At 34.5% G+C, this 21,386-nt stretch overlaps 3 protein-coding genes across 3 annotated transcripts in view; 2 read left to right on the top strand and 1 right to left on the bottom strand.

Moving 5' to 3' along the window:
• The window catches only part of LOC131608913 (uncharacterized), a 2,696-nt gene extending 1,542 nt beyond the window's left edge, over nucleotides 1–1,154 (top strand). Inside the window, exons 5-7 of the mRNA XM_058880511.1 lie at nucleotides 1–115; nucleotides 227–318; nucleotides 401–1,154. The exon at nucleotides 1–115 is cut by the window's left edge and continues 26 nt beyond it. Of these exons, the coding sequence (XP_058736494.1) occupies nucleotides 1–115; nucleotides 227–318; nucleotides 401–932 (739 nt within the window). The 3' untranslated portion in view covers nucleotides 933–1,154. The remainder of the gene's footprint in view (nucleotides 116–226; nucleotides 319–400) is intronic.
• Nucleotides 1,155–16,283: 15,129 nt separating this feature from the next.
• On the bottom strand, nucleotides 16,284–18,283 carry LOC131608911 (GDSL esterase/lipase At4g28780-like). Its single transcript, XM_058880503.1, has 5 exons — nucleotides 17,989–18,283; nucleotides 17,691–17,836; nucleotides 17,289–17,519; nucleotides 16,953–17,199; nucleotides 16,284–16,707 (listed from the first exon to the last, which is right to left on the bottom strand). The coding sequence occupies exons 1-5, from the start codon at nucleotides 18,245–18,247 to the stop codon at nucleotides 16,484–16,486; spliced, it is 1,107 nt and encodes a 368-aa protein (XP_058736486.1). The 5' UTR covers nucleotides 18,248–18,283; the 3' UTR covers nucleotides 16,284–16,483.
• Nucleotides 18,284–19,020: 737 nt separating this feature from the next.
• On the top strand, nucleotides 19,021–20,875 carry LOC131644997 (uncharacterized). Its single transcript, XM_058915648.1, has 4 exons — nucleotides 19,021–19,476; nucleotides 19,599–19,820; nucleotides 20,089–20,219; nucleotides 20,314–20,875. Exons 1-4 carry the CDS (start codon nucleotides 19,021–19,023, stop codon nucleotides 20,873–20,875), a joined length of 1,371 nt encoding a protein of 456 aa, XP_058771631.1.
• The last annotated feature ends 511 nt before the right edge of the window (nucleotides 20,876–21,386 follow it).

Here is a 21,386-nt window from a genome sequence, read left to right as displayed (position 1 = left end):
ACCTCCTGGTGAAGTAAAGTTGAAAGTATTGAAGGAGATTGCCAAGGAGCATCAAATTGATTGGGATACGGCAGAATCCGAAAAAGAGCTTCTCCAGCCTCCAGAAGAGCTAATAGTGTGATTTCTTTCTCTATTTACCTATGTCTACGATACATTTTTTATATGTTTTCTGTTTCTTTCTTATGCTGTCATAATTTTTCATTGAAAATTTGACGCATCTCTACAGGAAGGGCAACGCACTTTTGTCAGTGCCAGCACCTTACCGGTGAAGACTTCAACAGACATGTCGATTGAATCAAATAACCAGCAAGCTACAAGGTGAATCCGATAATAATACCCTGTTACAAATGTGCACTATATTGTTCTTGTTATCTAATGGAATTCTGCGACGTTTCATCAGATTATCCGGCGGTGGAAACAGTGATGCCATGTATTTTGAAGATTCTAAGTCTGCTGCTGAAGCAGCAGCTGAGTCGGCAAAAAAAGCAATTGCAGCTGCAGAGGTTGCTGCTTATATGGCTATGAAGGACAATAATGAAGCCTCTCAACCATATTACAATGATAAGTTCTATAATGATCCTGCAAAATATTCCCAGAATATGACTCATAAATCAACAACTGAGGACAGAGTACATAGGTCGCATAGCTTACCAAGGTCTGAGCACACAAGCAATGAGGAATATAGAAGACACAGCTACCATCCAGCTTCTGCACATTCAGATATTAAGTTTGACGAATCAGATTGTGATGAAGAAATTGAAGCAGAAGAACCTCCTCCTCCAGTTACTTTGCCACCTAGAAGGCTTCCACCACCTGTACCTTCACCTCTGGCTAAACAAGATTCCAGCACTCGTGTTCAGCCTAAATTGCCAGATTATGATGAACTCACTGCTCGTTTTGATTTGCTAAAATTCAAAAAGTCGCAGTTCTGAAACCACCGAGCAATATATTCTTTGTAATTCATTCATTTATATAAATACATATACATATATATAAGAATGGTATATTTTGTCATGCAGTCTAAGAATGTTGCAACATTGGACGCCATACCTTTTTTGGTTACAATATTAGATGCCATAGTCTGGTATGTATGGTTGTACCACAGCAAATTTGTATTTGATTAGAATAATATATGAATTGTACTATTTTGCCAATTTAGTTCTCAATTATATTGTAGCTCTGATTTTACTAGATTAGCAAGTTTAAGAGAATGAAATAACGAGGATTGGCACTCTGACTCGATTTTGTGATTGATTTGTTGCGAAACTCATGTTCTTAAAACATCAATTGACACTTCACTTGTTCTTAAGTATCAATGCATATAATTTGTCCACATGTGCATATCTTTTACAAATATATCACTACACAGTTCCTTAAGTATAAGGATTTGTAAAAGGCGAGGTGATTATGCTCCTCCTCCATGTAATTTTAAGTCTTTTCAATCCATTCAAGCGAATCCCCTTGAGAATCCAGTATGTTTTATCGCCTCGAAGGGCGACAAGGATTCCCCCGTGAGGATCCAACATAAGGATTCCTACATTCCTTATAAGAATCCAATATTTATTATCATCTCGAAGGGCGGCAAAGATTTCTCAATGAGGATCAAGCATATTTAAGTCGTCTCAAGGAGCGGCTTCATACAAATTTTTTCCTCTAAATTCCTGCAAAAAGGAAATATAGCTATGCAAATAATTCAAAATATCAACATGAGGAGACTCATTAAAAACCCTTCCCCCCACATAAGGCGCAAAGGAAAAAAGTGATTTCCCATAAAGACAATTTGTCCTTTACAAACAAAACAGATGTATATAATATTCGCCTAAAATCAAAACAATAACAAAGAAAACAATGATAAAAATAGTACTTCCAGAGCTTTCAGTTGGGGCTTCCTTCTCCTATCTTCTTGCCATTCTAGGAATGGACCATTCTATCTTTCAGTGCCGCCTCTAGTGGCTTGATTCTCGGGCCCACACTTTTGGTGTTCACTGTAACACCTTCTAAACCCCACGACAAATATATTGCATAATCAGAGTAAATTAGCATGCATATCAAAAGAGGGCGTCACATGTATTTCAAAACGAAACACAAATGCATCTGGTCATGTTCATAACACACATTTAAATTCATGTTTCTTATGCACATCACAGCGAAATAATCAATCATTTCAAAACGATACCAATAACGAAATTTCATAGTAGAAAGTTATGCATAAAAGCATTAAGCACCAAAGGTCAAACATCACATAATCTCAATACATCCAAATATAAAAGAGAGCATAACAAATATCTCCCAAAATAAACATGAGTTCAAACATTTCCCCGTGTTACACAACCAGAGCATGACTCACTACCTAGAATAACGATAAACAAGGAACTAGCTTCACGACTAATTCTTGCAAGCCAAACGCCACTACTCCTCGGTAATTGAGCGATGTCGTACAAAACATCATTCCAACAAAAGGGTGAGAATTCATATCTTTATAGAAATATATAATAATAAGTAATGCATAACAACATACATCAATCGAATTCAACACACTTCATACATTCATGTATTCAACACTTTTAAATGCAATTAACATGTTTACATATACAACATAGCTCAATATTTCAAGATACCAAAGTAATCAATCACAATTACCACCAATGTACCATTCACACACTTATCACATAAGCACACCAAAATAACATTTCACATCGACACATGTGACTCCAATGCGACTCAATGCGATATGCATGTGGTACCAATTGTTATCCTTAGTGGTATCACCACGTCCATCTCCAAGACAGATAACCACAAAAAATAAGTCTGTCCCCTAAGCTTCAAATTCATCTCCAAGGTTTGGGACAAGTCACTAGTTTTCACGAAACTAACGAACATTGCCTCTTTCACACCGAATGAATGCATGTGCAAATACCGACAATTATTTGCAATTAAGACCATATCCAAATCTTAATCATACAAGCATATATCACACCTTTCATCACATATGAATTATCTCACCATTTTGCACAAATATACATATATCATGTTATCAAATCATATATGAAAACACCTTCATAGCATTCACTAATCCAACACATCACAATTAACATGTAGCAAACAAAGCTCAACATTGTTAATCCAAACCAATTGCAATTCACAACATACATATACACAAAATTCAAGTATTATATTCATACAAAGAATTGCCTCAAAATCCATCCAAAGATATTCAGAAAATCCCAGAAAATTCATGATAAATCAATAGCATACAAGATCCAGTTGAGTTCGTAAAAATATAAAACTTTTCATGTCAGACTGCGCTAAGCGCCATATACCGCCCTAAGACCGCTCACGATTTTCCCACAATTTTCTTCCACAAAACACATACAAACAACCAAAGTTCATGGATTAAAAACATAATAACATGTATCCATCATATAGCATCAATTACTAATATAAAAAGCGATTCAATCATCAATTTCATGGATTCCACATCAAAACCGAACATGTCAAAATCTAGAAAACGAAATCCCAAAATCCTACACATGTTACTACCCATTACTTACATCATATACCCCATAATCATTTAAAAACCCACCCTTAACTTAGATGAAGTTCTTCTATAGGGTTGCCTCTTCTCTTCTCTTCCTTTCTCTTCTTTCTCCTTTTTTCCTCTTTTATTCCCTTCTCTTTCTAACTTTCTATTTTCTCTTGTTTTTTTAAAACCCTTACTAACATAATTATCTCTAATTGGCTTACTAACCCTTACCCCCACTTTTACTCTTCCTAACATACTGTTAGGCCCAATTACTTATTTTATCATTTTCACACCCAATAACCCAACACACATAACATATATGTTCACAAAATCACACAAATAATTAATTACTATATCATATAATAATTAATAAATTAAATAATTAATAAAAGAAATAATTAATAAAAATCGGGGTGTAACATAATTAAACTGCATTATGTTACAAGATCTTATATACTATTATATTTTTATTTAATTCTTTAGAGAAACCAACAAGTGCTTCTATGTGTATATTTTATCGTATTCTTTATATGATATTTATTTAATTTATATATCAACAAAAAAATTATTTATTTATAAATAATATTATTTTTATTTGAATTAAAATTGTTATAATATATTTATTTTTATTTATAATTTGTTGATGTTATAAGAATAAAATTAAAAGAAAAAGTTTAATTTACATTATTTTTCTATCCCTTTATGTATAAAATATTGATAGTTAAAAAAATTATAGTGCCATGAGACTAGTGTGATCACATCCACCACTTTCTTATAACTAAACAATATAGTATTTCAAATTTATAGTATGTATTTTAATAATGTATATTGTCCATTAGATATAAGATAAAAACAGTGGCGGATCTAGAAAAATTGGTTGATGGGGGCACAAATATATTTCACATAGTTTGGATAGATAAAAATACTATAATAAAATAATAAATTTTAAATATATTAAAGACTATATAATTTATAAAAAAAATCAAATATTTATTTTATAAAATTGTTAAATTATTTATTTATTAGCAACACAATCAAAATGTGTCTTTTTATATATGTAAATAAACAATTGTTCACCTATTAAAAATTCAATCATTAAATTATTTAATCAAAAAAGTTTAGCAATTACAATTGTTATTAATCACGTATTTTTTATAATAAAACGTTAAATAAATAAATAAAATCATTTCATAAACTTGCACTTGTTGAAGAGAAATAAAAAAAAATTATTTAAATAAAAGATATAATTTTATATATCAGTTGAGTTAATGGATCTATACTAAAGTGAGGTGATATTTGAAATATAAAATTTAAATTTTAAACACTTAAACATGAATAGTTGCAAAAGAAAGAGATATTTATGTTGTTACAATAGAATTAGAGAATGTAGAAGAATTAAAGAGAGAATTAAAAGGAGATAAATTAGAGTTTATGACAATTTAATTGGATAATAGAAACTGAAAAATTTGAATTGATTTGTTAATTAATTTGTATTTATTGTGAATGAATATGGGTAAGTTATAAATTTAATGGGGGCTGGAAAAAATATTGAATTATATTAAAAACAAAATTTTAACTTTTTATGGGGGCTTAAGCCCCCAATGATGTATGAGTGTATCCGCCCCTGGATAAAAATGTAAGACCTAAATCATATTTATTTAACAAATGATAAATTTATTTTGACAAATATAAACTTATTTTACAATAATGTATGAATGATTAAACATAAAATTATGTTGTCCTTTATATGTGTATGTTTGGTTTGGTTTGATTTGGTTTTAATTTTAAAAGTCAACCAAACCATACATTTTTTTCTCTTGCAATTCGAATGACTTTTAGCATCAAAATTGTCCAAACCGCACCACAAACACCCCTAGAGGCCTACGGTTTTCATGTTGGTTCTCTCCGTCCCTGAATTGGGTTCCAGGACCACGTCCTCTTTGTGCCCCGTACTGGAAAATCTAATTCCCCCACGAAGCCTTCTTATCATGTTAGGGTTGGAATACAAAGATGTTATGTCCTTAACATGAACATGTTTGATTTTCCTTTTGGCCATTAACTTCGGGTAGGAGGAAGAGAGAAAAGGGATAGAAATAGTAGTGTTTATGCCCTAGGAAAAAGAGGGAATGCCACCCCCTTTTCTTTTTCTTCCTCTAGAGCTTTGTTTTGGACTAGTGTGTTTTTCCTAGGGAAGCGAGAAGGGAGAATCTAGAGGAAAAAAAATCTCCTCAAACAATGAGCTAACTCTTTTTGCAGAAGTCCAAACGGGCAAGTAATGCATTCACTTAAGGGAGTAACTACCACAAGGAATGGAAAAGTTCTTACACCTAGAGGACACGTGTAAGGAAAAGGAGTTAGTTTAGGTTTCCCAAGAAAACCATCATTATCTGCTTTAAATGCAACCCATGCCTTCTTCACTAAACCCTCAAGCTTTCATAATTGACCGACGTTATGACGTCTTTAATATATCAAGTGAAACTCGACGTTTTCCACTAACGTTTGTTTACCTAGGAACATTTGGAAAGAAGTGGTGACTCACCTTCCATACACGTTTGTTCCCACATTCTCTCGCCTCCCATTAAAAAGGTTTTCTTCAGCTTAGGAACTCTCCCTATGCTAAGGAACTCGCCTCCCTTAAAAAGACTGTCTTCAACTAAGGGACTCGTCTCCCACTTAAAGGGGTCACGTCCCAAAATACTAGACATGTCTCTTATCAAAAGGCTCACCCTAGACCACGAGACTAAACCCAAAATAAGCCTTAAAATACTTCGCCCTTTTAAAATCGTCATGCTCAAGGGACTGTGTAATGTTATATTTGTGAGATTCCAAAATAAGGGCGACTCTAGGGTCCCCGCCTAACATGACATCTTCCCGACGACATCTTTATAGAACATGGGTGCTCACCATTGGGGTTAAGGACGTGGATAGTACCATTACCTTCCCATTAGTTATATAAGAATATATGAAGGGGCCATACCACGACTCCTTGAAAAATTGATAGTCAACAGTCCCCTAATCAATAGGAAGCGGTTACCGCCTCTAAGGATTTCCTAAATCCTACGGCCCAGAGTCCCAATAAATACTTCTCCCCTAACGGGAGAGGACAAATCCTGACTTAACAACATATCACATAATACACTGAGCCTCTTTCCTCACGTGAGCTAGCCTCTCATACTACTATAAACACCGTAAAACCACCATACATGGTTTCTCGTCGTGGCAAGCAAGCCCTAACCGTTATAAACCTAATAAGGTCTCTAAGTATCCCATACCCTTGTAGGGATGCCGTGCATACTTGTAATATTTGACCAATACATTTTTTTAACTACTTATCATAGAGTACATCCATCTCATTCTTTTACGATTTCTGCTCATGTGCTAATCTTTCTTCTAACTTCTAATCAACGAGCCCATTCATCTCTTTCTTGCACAAATATTCACTATTTCTCAATGTTCTGAAGATAATCTCAGGGGACACATCCACCATGCTTTTTTGTTCCAATTAATTCTACTAATATATCATGTCGTACATGTGAAACAAAAGAACCTTCACTAAACATATCAACTAACAAATCCTACAAGATGAATAAGATTTCATTACCAAAGTGATTTAAATTACATTTAATGTTCTAATTGACAAAAGAATTTACTTACCATCTTCTTAGCGACTACATGTGAGACATATGAAGTAAACTCTCTACTTGGTCTTTAATGGGCCCTCTTGTTAATTTGTAATTCCTTGTGTCGAAGCTGTTACTCGAACACAAGGTGTGTCGAAGTGTGTAACAGTTTGTTACACATAAGTTTGTTTTTAAATCTAGATAGATTTGATTTAGATTTAAAATAGATTAGATTTGATTTAGCTCCAAAATAGGTATTTTGGGCTTTTATAGTTTTGGGCTTTGGCTTAGGGAGAAAGCTAACCTAAATCTATAAATAGGGAGTAACCCTCATTAGTTTGTAATCAAGTCATTATCTTGTATTCACAGAAGTTGCAGTTGCAAGTGAATAACAGAATTTCCACAGTTTGTGGGCAGAGAGAAACTCTGCAGAAAATACTTTCTCCTTCTCTTTTAATATTTCCGCAAACCCTAATCCTATTTTTCTTCATTGTCATCTTTAACGATAAGGAATTACTCAAAGGTTTGAGAGTCTAATTCCAACATCTGGTATCTAGAGCTCCGGTTAATCGATTCAAGGCAAGAAGAATGGAGATGACAATGAATCATCCGAATGGGCATTTTCCAGCAACAGATGACAATGGTAAGAATGAATCATCCAATTCTGAAAGGAGATAACTATGAGAATTGGTGCAAGCAGATGAAGGTTGTATTCTGTTGTTAAGATCTTTGGGATCTTGTAAAAGAAGGGATAGAACCGCTTGCAGAAGGTGCGAAGGAGGAAGAAAAGGCTGTTTATAAAGAATTGAAGAAGAAAGATTATAAAGCTCTCTTTATAATCCATCAATGTCTGAGTCCAGATAATTTTGAAAAGGTTAGTGATATAGAATCTTCAAAAGAAGCTTGGGAGATTCTTGAAAAATCTTTTGGAGGTGCAGAAAAGGTGAAAGAGGTGAGGTTACAAACTCACAAGAGAACATATGAATTGCTTCAGATGGAAGATAGCGAAAGCATAACTGATTTCTTCACTAGGGTTACGAAACTAGTGAATCAAATCAAGATATGTGGAGAAGTGTTAACAACAAAAGTTGTTGTTTCGAAGATATTGAGGTCTTTGGCCCCTAAGTTCGACCACATCGTGGTAGCCATAGAAGAGTCGAAGGACTTGTCGAAATTGACAAAAGAAGAGCTTCAAGGGACGCTTGAATCTCATGAACAAAGAATGGCTGAAAGAGTTGTGGGCAAGTCGAAGAGCGATGTGGCTCTGCAGGCTCAGTCAGCAAACGAAAAGAAAGGCAAAGGAAGCTGGACTGGAAATAAAGGTAGAGGTGGCTACAACAATTCGACTGGTCGAAATCAGCAAGAAGGAAATTGGTCGAATCAAAGAAAGCCCTCTTACCAAGGCAACCAAGAGGTGGTGCTGCAGGTAGAGGAAGAGGTGGTGGTCGAAAGCCTGACAAGAGTCACATTCAATGTTTCAACTGTCAGAAGTATGGTCACTATTCGACAGTTTGTCCAGAAAAGAATAAAAGTCAAGAAAGTGATGCAAAGCTTGCAAAACAAGAAGAAGAAGAGATGTTGTTGATGGTCACAACAAAAGATGAAGATAAATTCAAGGACCAATGGTACTTGGATTCAGGATGCTCATCACACATGTCTGGAAGAAAAGATTGGTTTGTCAACATAAGACCCTCGATGAAAAATATGGTGAAATTTGCAAATGACAATACTCTAGCAGCTGAAGGTATTGGTGATGTAATGATTACGAGGAAAGATGGAAAGAGGTCAGTAATTTCCAATGTGTTGTACATACCAGGCATGAAGAGCAACTTACTCAGCATTGGGCAGTTGGTCGAAAAGAACTACAAGGTTTCGATCGAAGATAAGATGATGAGAGTTGTCGATTCAAGTGGGAGGTTAATCTTGAAGGCTCCTATGTCACAAAATAGAACCTTCAATATCGAACTCAATGTGATGGAGCACGAGTTCCTTGCAACTGCAGCTAGCAGAGATGAATGGATATGGCACTATCGACTAGGCCATCTCAACTTCAATGACATCAGAGAGTTGAAAAGAAAGAATATGGTTTCAGGACTGCCAGAAACCGACATTCCAAACGAGGTATGTGAGGAATGTGTGTAGGCGAAGCAGCACAAGAATAGCTTCAGCAAGGATGTAGGAAGAAAGTCGAAGGCAATCCTTGATGTCATATACTCTGATGTATGTGGTCCTATCCAGGTGGATTCGAATGGAGGTAACAAATACTTTGTTACATTCATAGATGATTTCAGTCGAAAACTATGGACTTACCTGATCAAGAAGAAAAGTGAAGTGATCGAGGTATTTGTCAAGTTCAAATCTATGGTCGAAAGACAAAGTGGTCGAAAGCTCAAGGTTTTGAGAACTGATGGTGGTGGAGAATATGTGTCGAAAGACTTCGACATGTTATGTGAGAAAGAAGGGATTATGCATGAGGTGGTGCCACCCTACACTCCACAGCAGAATGGAACTGCGGAAAGGAAGAATCGAACCATCATGAATATGGTGAGAAGTATGTTGAAAGGCAAGCATTTACCTAAAGAATTTTGGGGAGAAGCAGTGTCGACTGCAACATACATTCTAAACAGATGTCCGACGAAGAAGCTAGAAGGAATTACTCCAGAAGAATGTTGGTCTGGTGTGAAGCCTAGCTTGAGTCATCTGAAGGTATTTGGATCTATAGCACATAGACATGTGCCAGATCAGTTAAGAAGAAAATTTGATGACAAGTCGAGTCAAATGATTCTTATAGGATATCATTCGACTGGAGGATACAAGTTGTTCGACCCAGTGAACAAGCAAATAGTGATCAGCAGGGACGTGATCATAGATGAGCTTAAAGAATGGGATTGGACTGAAAATGTCAAGAAGGATTCAGTGAGAATTCTTTATGACGAACCAGCTACTGAAGTCGAAAGAGAAGAAGTTCGACAAGAAGAAGTCAGAGGTGATGCAGGCCCAGGCAGACCTCAGAGAACAAGACACATGCCTGCAAGGTTGCAAGAATGTGTGATTACATCAGATGATGTAGTCAATGATGAAGGTGAGCTGGTACATTATGCTTTCTATGCAGATGTCGAACCTGTTAATGCAACTGAGGCATTGAAGGATTCGAAGTGGATGAAAGCTATGAATGAAGAATTGAAGTCCATCGAAGACAACAATACTTGGTCACTTGTCGAATTGCCTCAAGGCAAGAAGGCAATTGATGTGAAGTGGGTATACAAGGTGAAGTGTAATCCCAAAGGTGAAGTGACTCGACACAAGGCAAGGCTTGTGGCAAAAGGATTTCTTCAAAAGGAAGGAATTGACTTCGATGAGGTCTTTGCACCTGTTGCCAGGATCGAAACAATCAGGTTGGTTGTTGGCATGGCGAACATGAACAATTGGCACATGTGTCAGATGGACGTTAAATGTGCATTCCTGAATGGACCCTTAGACGAAGAAGTCTATGTTGCACAACCAGTTGGGTTTGTGAAACATGGCGAAGAAAGAAAAGTGTACAGGCTGCATAAAGCCCTGTATGGGCTGAAGCAAGCTCCAAGAGCTTGGAATAAGAAGATCGACAGCTTCCTAAGGGAGAAAGAATTTGTGAAGTGCACAACTGAACATGGGGTATATGTAAGAAGAAGCAAGAGTGAATTGCTTATACTATGTCTCTATGTTGATGACTTGTTAATAACAGGTAACTGCAAGAAAGATATCGAAGGCTTCAAAGGTGATCTTAGCAAGGAATTTGAAATGTCAGATTTGGGCGAAATTTCATACTTCCTTGGTATCGAATTCTACAAGGGTAGTAGAGGCTTGATGATGCATCAAAGAAGATATGCAAGTGAAATTCTCAAGAGATTTGAGATGGAAGAATGCAATTCGACTTCGACACCTGCTGAAACAAGATTGCAACTGTCGAAGAACCCAGATGAAGAGGATGTCGACCCAACCCAATATAGAAGACTTATTGGGTCATTGAGATACCTTTGTCACACAAGGCCTGACTTAGCATACAGTGTAGGTATGATAAGTAGATTCATGCAGAAGCCAAAGGTATCACACCTAGCAGCGGCGAAGAGGATACTGAGGTATCTGAAAGGAACTCTCGACTATGGCATTCTATTTCCTGCAGCTGATGAGGGAAAAGAATGCAAATTAGTGGGTTACACCGACTCGAGTTGGTTTAGTGATGCTGAGGATCGAAAATCCACAGCTGGTTATGTGTTTATGCTAGGTGGTGCACCTGTTGCTTGGAGTTCGAGAAAGGAACCAGAAGTGGCACTATCATCATGCGAAGCAGAGTACATAGCTGCTTCTCTTTGTGCATGTCAAGCAACGTGGATGGTGAACTTGGTCGAAGAAATAACAGGTAAAGATCATGGAGCAATTACCATGAAGATCGACAGCATGTCAGCTATCAATCTGGCGAAGAACCCGATAGCACATGGTCGAAGCAAGCACATTGAAATGAGGTTCCACTATCTTCGAGAGCAGGTAGCTAAAGGGAAGATGAATTTGGAACACTGCAGAACTGAGAATCAGATTGCAGATATCATGACAAAGGGAGTGCTGGTTGAAATATTCAGAAGACTAAGAGCTATGATGAATGTAGATAGCTTAGACACAATGAATTAGGTGGTGTGTTAATTTGTAATTCCTTGTGTCGAAGCTGTTACTCGAACACAAGGTGTGTCGAAGTGTGTAACAGTTTGTTACACATAAGTTTGTTTTTAAATCTAGATAGATTTGATTTAGATTTAAAATAGATTAGATTTGATTTAGCTCCAAAATAGGTATTTTGGGCTTTTATAGTTTTGGGCTTTGGCTTAGGGAGAAAGCTAACCTAAATCTATAAATAGGGAGTAACCCTCATTAGTTTGTAATCAAGTCATTATCTTGTATTCACAGAAGTTGCAGTTGCAAGTGAATAACATGGGAATATTTATTTTTATCTTTGTTTTTCTTTCCTATTTAACTCTTAACCTATTGTAAATATATGAAATATTAATTTGCATGGTAGTATCTAAAAAGCATAAGTAAAATACAAAAAGATTATTCTTCACAAAATAAGATTACTACTAACCAAAAATTAAGTAGAACTACGAGAATCAACAAACTTCTCCCAAATGTCCTTATCAATAAAATTATACTTCACAATTGGATGCTCAAGATCAAGTTTGGACTTTCTAATTTAATCACGTGTGAGTTGTGACTTAAATTCCCTCCAACGCTCACCAATATAAGAGACTCGCTTATTCATCAACTTATCTTCACTCACTTCAAACTAAAAAACTTAATGCGCTTATATCAATAAGTAGGTATTAGTAGTTAACAAAAAATTTATTATTAAATTTGTATATTGAAATTAATACTTAAAGTTATGTCCATATACTTTTTTTTTCAAATCATATGATATATGACCCTAATCATCTATCAAAATAATTGTTTTGCTACGTTCAATGAACGCCAGATAACTCCTAAAAAGGGAAGTATTCATATCATAACAAATCCAAGTTTTATGATCAAACTTGATCGACAACTAAACACATGTGTTACAGACTTTTGTTAATTTAGTCATCATTGTGGCACCTATAATTTTTATTTTTCTGTTATTCTCAGTAGAATAACACTCATATGTATGAGTGGCACTGGATGAATGGTTCATCTATGTTCAAAACAACAATAACACATTACGTTTTTAGAGTTTAGCCTCTTAACAATAACTACAAATACCATACCAAATAGTAGTGTTAAGATCAGATCAAATATCATACTTGAACTCAAGTATCATACATTCAACGCAACAACAACACTAAAAACCTTCATTAAACCTTAAATAACTCAATAGTAACAACAACAATAAATCTTTAATATCTCAATAACAAAAATCCTTCAATAACTCAATAACAACAACAACAACATTAAATTTTCAATATCTCAATAACAACAAAAGTTCAATATCTCAATAACACAACCTTCAATATCTCAATAAAAACAACAACAATAAACATATCACTTATATCAACAAAATAACTAAGATAAAATATTCAATAACAATCTGAACAACAACAACAACAAATAAACCTTTAGAGTTTTATCACTAAACATCATCAACAACAACAACAAGAACATTAAACTTAACATATCTCAATAACATTACTGTTACATGCATGGAGATATTTTACATATCGGAAACATGATAAAGAAGTCAAAGAATTAAATATCGTATGAGTTTCATCTTTCTTTCTTGCAAGTATCGTTTGAGTTTTCCCTTTGAGTTTTTTCTTCGTATTTCCTTGCTTTGTACAAGTTGGAAAGATATTGATGGAGTTCAACCTTGTTTATTGAAGAACTAGTTGGAGAAGATATGATGGTGAAGAAACGAAGATGATATGAAGGTGAACGAGTTGGAGATGATATGTGTATAGGGCTCTCGTCATTAATGGAGATGATAAACTTGTTAGGGCTCAATGTGGTTTTAGTAAGCGTTGAATGTGGCTTTTGTAAGGAAAAGGAAAACTGAAGAAACATGAAAAACTAAACTTTATTTCTTGAATAAGAGTAAACTATTTCACCACGGTGAGAAAGTTCAAATGTGGTGAAATCATATTTATTTATTTTATTTTGAGCAAAGCGTCAATTTTTTAATAATTTAAAAAGTAAAAAATAGTTTTGTTAAGCTAGCTCATTTGGTATCTGTGTATGCACATCAGATGCAGAGACACGAGTTCGAACTCACGACATCCCAGTTGTTCACCTGTAAAGGGTGAATTCCAACCATTAGGCTAGATGACCCAAAAAAAATAGAACAAAGCCTAATATTTCGCCATGGTTTGTTTTTAGTTTAAAAATAAAATGAAATAAGCAACAATAATATTAAATAAATCACAAATTTGTTGGTGTTGAGATTCGAACAAATGACTATTACAAGATTTTTTCACGATTGAGAATTTCAACCATGATAAAATGTAAATTGTTTTCAATTTAAAAACAAAAATGGAGGCGCCTGATTTTTAAGGTGCCACGACAGTCTGTTTGATGACCGTGGTGAAAACGCCGTCATAATATATATTATTTATAGTAGTGCCTCCTAAAAACGGGTCGGGGTGTGCTTTTTTTCCTCCTTCCTTGAGTGGATCTACGTGTGCCTCTATTAGTGCTTGAGGCTTATCGTTCAGGGGAGGGTGGAGAGTGTTTCGGGCGTTGGAGGTGGGGTTTGATTTCCTATGTCAGATGAGAAAGCGATGAGTCCCTCCTCCTCGTGGGAGTTTCTTCTCACGATTTTGTTGGCCATAAATTATTGATGGGAGGAGTTACAAGTTGCTCTTTTTTTCTGATTTATCATTTCTGATATTTGAGTAAATGGTTTGAGTGTTATCATTTATTTCCATATTCGACATCAATGTTCCGTCTATTAAGAAAGCCTTTTCTAAATAATAAATATGATTAGGTAAAGGTAGCCTCAAGCTTGAAGATCTTTTGTGTCTGTGTCTGTGTTTGGTTATGAATGGAAGCGTTTTCAAATTGTTTATATTTTTTTTTTTTTTTTTTTTTTGTGTTCACTAGGATAGGCAACAAAAAAAATGTGTCTATATACTATCTCTCATTTCGATTATGCCATAATTCATTTACTTATAAATAGGGGTGTGCAAAAAAACCAGTAACCATAAACCAAATCTATATCCAAATTAAACCATATTTATAAACCCAGCCCAAAGTAAAATTTAGAACCGGTGGCCCATTTATCAAAACCAAAAAAAATCGTAAACCAAAAATCAATTTGGATCAGCTTATCGGGTACCCAATTTGAGACTCTCAACTCTTTTCTCTTTAGCTCAACTCTCTCTTCTCTTTCGCTGAAAAAGGAATGGTTGAGTATGATATAAAGGCTAGAATTATGGACTATCTGAATATCCCTGAGAATGAATATGGCCTTGTTTTTACTGTTAGTAGAGGATCTGCTTTTAAATTGTTGGCTGAATCGTACCCTTATCTGAATATCCGTCACACATATATAGTTCAAATAAAACACAAAAGTTATAGTAGTTTCAATGTTATCTAATCTAATCAGCTAATATTATATCCATACCCTTCTTTCTCAGCAAAATATGTTATAGTAGTAGTTTCAATGTGATGATGCCCTGTTGTAGGCATCAAAAAAAGTTGGATTAAAACAAGTAGAAAAAGTTATTAATGACTGTTTTGTAATTTGCCGGCCGTTCAAGAAAGTTTTTAACATGACAATTAGTATCATTGATCACAGTGAAATAGGTTCCAAAGTAACTCATAACATCATAGACTATAATTAGTTATCACTAGCTAGTCATGCATGAAGTTGTTCTTTCGGTCAACACATTTTTGTTAGCTTTAAATTATTGTGTATTGCAAATAATACTGTGATTCTGTGAATTGATAAATTATCTAATTTGAATGGTATTTATGTTTTCAACTAGGATTAATTTTATCTTCTAATCATGGTCTTTTTATGTTTAGTTTTAATGCTATTCAAAAATGATATAAAATTGGTTTTTAAACTGGTTATTTTTAAAAACTGATTTTAAACTGGTTTTTTTATAAAACTGGTTTTTTTAAAAGAAAATAAAACTGGTTTTGAGAGAACCGGTTTAAAATCGGTTTTTTTGTTAAAACTGGTTTTTGTGAAAAACCGGTTTAGAACTAAACCAAACCATATGTAAATCAGTTTTAAAAAAATAAACCGGTTTTAATAAAATAGTTTTAAGATCCAAACCAAACCATATATATGGTTCAATTTGGTTTGATTATTGATCCATGCACACACTTACTCAAAAAATAGTTTGGCCGGTTTTTTGCTATATAATTCTTTCTCACTGTTTGTATGATGATGGGGTCAGAGAAGGACAAGTTGATTAAGAAAATGTACTCATCATTCTTCTCATGCCAAAAACTATCATATTATAAGGGATTGTCAAATACAATATATCTCAAAGGAAAAAACTTTATAATGTCCTTATTTTGTTTATTAGATTATTTGCAAATATATATAATTTGAAAAAATTATATCAATCTAATCAAATCTTAAATCCCAAAGGGCATATTTTTCTTTCACATAGAAAATAAAATTAAAAATATATAAATAGGAATACAATGATAAATCTTATATTGTGATTACATCCAAACAAATTGAGACATTTTTATCTCATCAATCTGCATTTCACTTTATGCATGATAATAACTCTCATCAAGATACATAACAAAATATTCCAGGTTTATTTTCCTCTTATTTTAAGTAATTAGATATTATTAATCATCTCTTAAACATCCACTTAAATCAACAAATTAGCTGACTAAAATTTTTTGGTACCACAAACTCTTTCCCTCCAGCAAATAGAGTCTGAGCTGCCAACCCAGAAGCTTTCTCAGTTGGATGAAACCAATCCCAAAACAAAAAATCATCACGATTAGGGCAAAGACTTGCATTATAGCCTTTCACACATGGACCCTCTCCATTGAACTTTCCAATTCCACAACATGCTGATTTTATTTCATTCAACCCTATAATATATATGTTAAACAAAAGATCAATAAATAATTAAACCAAAATTTAAAAATTTAATTGTAGTATTATAGTATTATATAATTCTATCTCAGGTCATATTTATAAGAGAAAATTTACTTTTTTTATTCATTCAATAATTAATTTATTTGAAGTGTATTATGAACAAGATACATTAATTATTCAATGAATCTAAAAAGTCAATTTTTTCTTATAAATAGGACCAGACAGAGTATATGCTTACCAAAGGTAGATGGAGTGTTCAATAAGGCTGTGGTCATTGCAAAAGTGTTGGCAAGAGAGTACTCAAAATCTTCATACTCAAAACTCAATTTTTGCAAAACAGCTTGAGTTGCTTTGTAGAATGCAATAGCAAAATCATTCAATGGCTTCACACAGTTGCCTCCATTGGAAGAGGTTACTGCAGGACAACACCCTATAGGTGGAACACTAAGAATACCAAACTTTCTGCCTCCTAATTCATATAGAGTCTGCAATGATCACATATAGTTGAATAGTCAAAATCATGAATTTTTTACATTGAATAATGAAAATTTGTGATAAAAATTATGTGATGTACCCTTATTTGAGAGAAATAGTTGAGTTGTAAAATAGAGAAATATTCCTCCACGCCAACATGAATGTCACTTTTGTTACTTGCAAAATCGAAGAGGTCGTTGCTTCCGGTACTAATAAGGAACACAGCCTTTGAAACAAATTTAGAAGCTTTTGATTCACCCAATAGTTTGTTTATACTTTCACGGGCCACTGCAAATTGTTCAACTTGTTTTTCAAGGAAAACCACTTCTTGCTGCAAATAGGAGATTCACATTTAATTTAATTGTTTTGTTAAACCCTACATGGGTGTCAGTGTGACAGTGTATTGACACGTGTCGGACACCAGACACGACTTTTTTAAAAGTATAAGTGCAAAAATAATGCCTAAATTGTGCTATTAGATGTAAGTGATATGAAAAATTACCCATTGTTTGTGTCCTGTTTGCCTAAGAATTCCAGATCCAGCAGAAGCAAAATTTGCACCCCTCAAAATGTTGAGGTTGGAACTATATTGAAATTTATGCAAAGCCAAAAATGGTGGTGGACTCTTTTGATAACCAAATTGTTTTGCTAATTTCCAAAAAAAAGAAATAATAAATGAACTATTAAATCAACAAAACCATATAAATATGCGTACAGAGTGTGTGAATAAGTAGTGATTATTATTATTTCTTTTTCAAATTAAAAAATACATGTGTGCGGCATGAAATTAATGTGTTTACCGATTTGATCAGCGGTGTTAAGGCCATTGCTGAACCTTCCGGTTGGAATCGAAAAAGGAAAATCGACCCCATAAAAAGGGACATTGGCTTTTGCAGTAGTGTTGATAAAATTATTGGTTCCAACATCAAAAGTTGAGTCACCAAATATGAACAATGTTGGCACAGCCTTAACCTCATTAGCTACGTGCATGTCAAGCATTGCAAGAGAAAAGAGAACAAAGAAAAAGACTGAACCATAGTTATATGCAAATGATGTCATTTTATGATCCTTATATTGTGTGAGAATCTCACACAAAGAAACTTATGCTTCAATCTGAGTCCTAAAGGTAAGAACGTTGCATGTATTTATATGAACATTTATGTGCATAAAAAGTAACTAAAAATGCGCATAAATATTACTACTCTAAGAGTGTAGAAAGAAAGGCAATAGTTTGGCCGACCATTGGCCTTGAAATAATCAGCAAGAAATGATGAAAGCATAATGTTATATGAGTGTATATGGTAAGGCCACTTTCCTACGTCTGTACCTGTTTGTTTCATTTGTTTCAATTCCGAATATTTCTTATAATAATTGTTAATATAATATATATATGTTTTTCGCAAGATGTTTGTTTATTAGGTGAAGGCTTGTACGTTAATCATGCAAATAATTTATTTGCGAAATAGGATTCATGCCAAAATTAGGTAGCTGGTGAATCCCTTTTAAAGTATTTTACTTGAGCTGCACGCTTATTTAAAAAATCTTTCAATTACTTTCTTGTATTAGAAAAACGATACAATAATAATTTAGACACATAAATATATGAATTTGGATTATTTATTTTCTGGAAAATTCTTAGGTGAACACAGATATAAGGAATTCTCTTATGCACAACCAATCATAAAATTTTAATTAATTAAAAAATAAATATAAGATTATCTCTCTTTCATAATCACAACCACCCCATGAATTTAAATAAAAAAAAATTATAAATTAGATAAATTAAAATTTTTCTCACTTCTTATTGGTTGTTCTTAAGAATGTAGAACAACATGTCGGTTATGGTTAATGGTAGCCCAACAAAGGAATTTGGTGTTAAAAAAGGTTTAAGACAAGGCAACCCTTTATCTCCTTTTCTTTTTGTTTTGGTAGCGGAGGCTCTTGCAAGACTAGTGAGAAAATCTAGTGAGATAGGTGAATTTGAGAATTTTGAAATTAATAGAAGATGTGGGGTGGATATTCTTCAATTTGCGGACGACACTTTGTTGGTTGGAAAGGGGTCTTGGAAACATGTCAAGGCGTTAAAGATTGTGTTGAGATCATTCGAACTAGTTTCGGGTCTCGGTATAAATTTTCACAAAAGCAAGTTAATAGGTATTAATGTGTCTCCTCTTTTTTTGGATGCCGCGGCTTACTATCTTTCTTGTAAGATTGAAAGTAGTAATTTTCTTTTTCTTGGTATTCCGATTGGGAGCAATCCTAGGAAGGAAGCGACTTGGTCACCTTTAGTGAGAAAATGAAAAAGAGACTAGCGGGTTGGAAGAATAGATTGCTTAATCTAGGAGGTAGGATTACTCTTTTGAAGTCTATTTTGAGTTCTTTAGCAATTTTCACTATGTCTTTTTATAAGATGCCGACAAAAGTGGCTAAAGTTGTAACAACTATTCAAAGCAATTTTTTGTGGGGAGGAGAGGAGGAAAAGAAGAAAATTCATTGGGTCGGTTGGAAAGGAGTGACCCGTCCTCAAGAAAAAGGCGGTTTGGGAATAAAAAATATAGGCGACTTTAATTTGGCTCTCTTGAACAAGTGGAGATGGAGGATTGCTCAAGGTAATAAGTCTATGTGGTTAGAGGTGTTAAAGGCTCGGTAAGGCGATTTGTGTTTGCAATTATTTTGCGATGGAGACATTTCCAATCATGCTTCTTCTTCTTTTTGGTGGAGAGATATTTCAAAGGTTAGTGTTTCTTCTAATCCGTTGCATTGTGATCCCATTGTTGAGTATTGTAAGTTTAAGGTTGGTAATGGTTTTAATACCCCTTTTTGGGAATCTCGTTGGTGGAATAATGGTTTATTAAAAGATTTTTTTTCTGGATCTTTTTTTGGCGTCTTCTTTAAAAAAGGTGTCGGTTGCGGTTATGGGAGGGTGGCTAGAGGGGGTGTGGAAGTGGGGAGATCTTGGTATATCGGTGGTCGGAAGGGATGCGGATTTTTTTTTCTCTTTCGGTGTTGAAGGATCTTTTAGAGAATTTCGGTAGTTTGAATGATGCGAAGGATGAGGTGGAGTGGTTGTTGGACTTGAATAGCGGTTATTCGGTTTCATCTTGTTATTGCTTTTATTCTTCTAGGCGTATTCCTTTTGGCCCACCGGCCAAGGGCGATGTAGCTTTCAACTTGATTTGGAAAGCGGACATTCCTTTTAAGATTAAGGCTTTTGGTTGGAGACTTTTTTTGAATAGGTTACCAACAAAAGATGTATTGATGTATAGAGGTATTAATTTGAATCATGCTAATTCTATGTGCATTTTTTGTAATTCTCATGTCGAAGAGGCGGATCATTTGTTTTCTAAATGTTTTGTGATTAAGTTGGTGTGGAAAGAAATTGCTATGTGGGTGGGTTTTTTGGGTTGGTCGGAGGAAGAGTGCATCCCGTTTTTCTTGGAATGGCACTCGTTGAGCCGTGTGAATAAGGTTAAAAGCGGCAAATTGGGGGTGTTTTGGTTAGCCACCACTTGGATTATATGGTTGACTAGGAATGCTTTTTGTTTTAGGAATGAAGTGTGGAACATAAATAACATGGTGTGGAGCATCAAGTTTTTGGCTTGGAGATGGTCAACTTTTGGCAATATTACATATTCCAATTGTAGCTTTTACGATTTCTATAAAGACCCTTGGTCTTATTTGAAGTAATTGTAATTGGTTGTAATATTGCTTTTTGTCGGCTTTGGGTCGATTTTGTACTCGGGTTGGAGAACCCCTAGTTCTCCCTTATATCTATTCCTTGCTTATAGAAAAAAAAAAGAATGTAGATTTATGGTTGTTTCCATGCAAGAATTCCTCTTGTTTTCTACCTCAAAGTATTTTTAATTATACATCTTCCTTGCGATAGAATTGTTCGATGAACAGTGAAATTAAATCTTGGCACGATAGATTAAGCTTACGATACGACGGAGAGAGAGCGTTGATCATTAATGTTAGCACTTTAGCGCTCAAATCAATTAGAGAATGAAATTTGATGTTAAAATGATGATGAAATTGAATACTTGAGAATGTTGTCATTTCTCTCTTATATAGTGGGGGGGTTAAAACCATCTGCGAGGGATGTGGCGTACTCTGCGGACTACCGTTTAATTGACATTGCTGCAAATAACATGTTTTACCTCGAACAGAAAATGCATTTAATTTTGACTACATGCAGAAG

The sequence above is a fragment of the Vicia villosa genome, linkage group LG1, assembly GCF_029867415.1.
Source record: "Vicia villosa cultivar HV-30 ecotype Madison, WI linkage group LG1, Vvil1.0, whole genome shotgun sequence".
NCBI lineage: Eukaryota > Viridiplantae > Streptophyta > Magnoliopsida > Fabales > Fabaceae > Vicia > Vicia villosa.
This window is presented reverse-complemented; position numbering and strand designations above follow the sequence as displayed.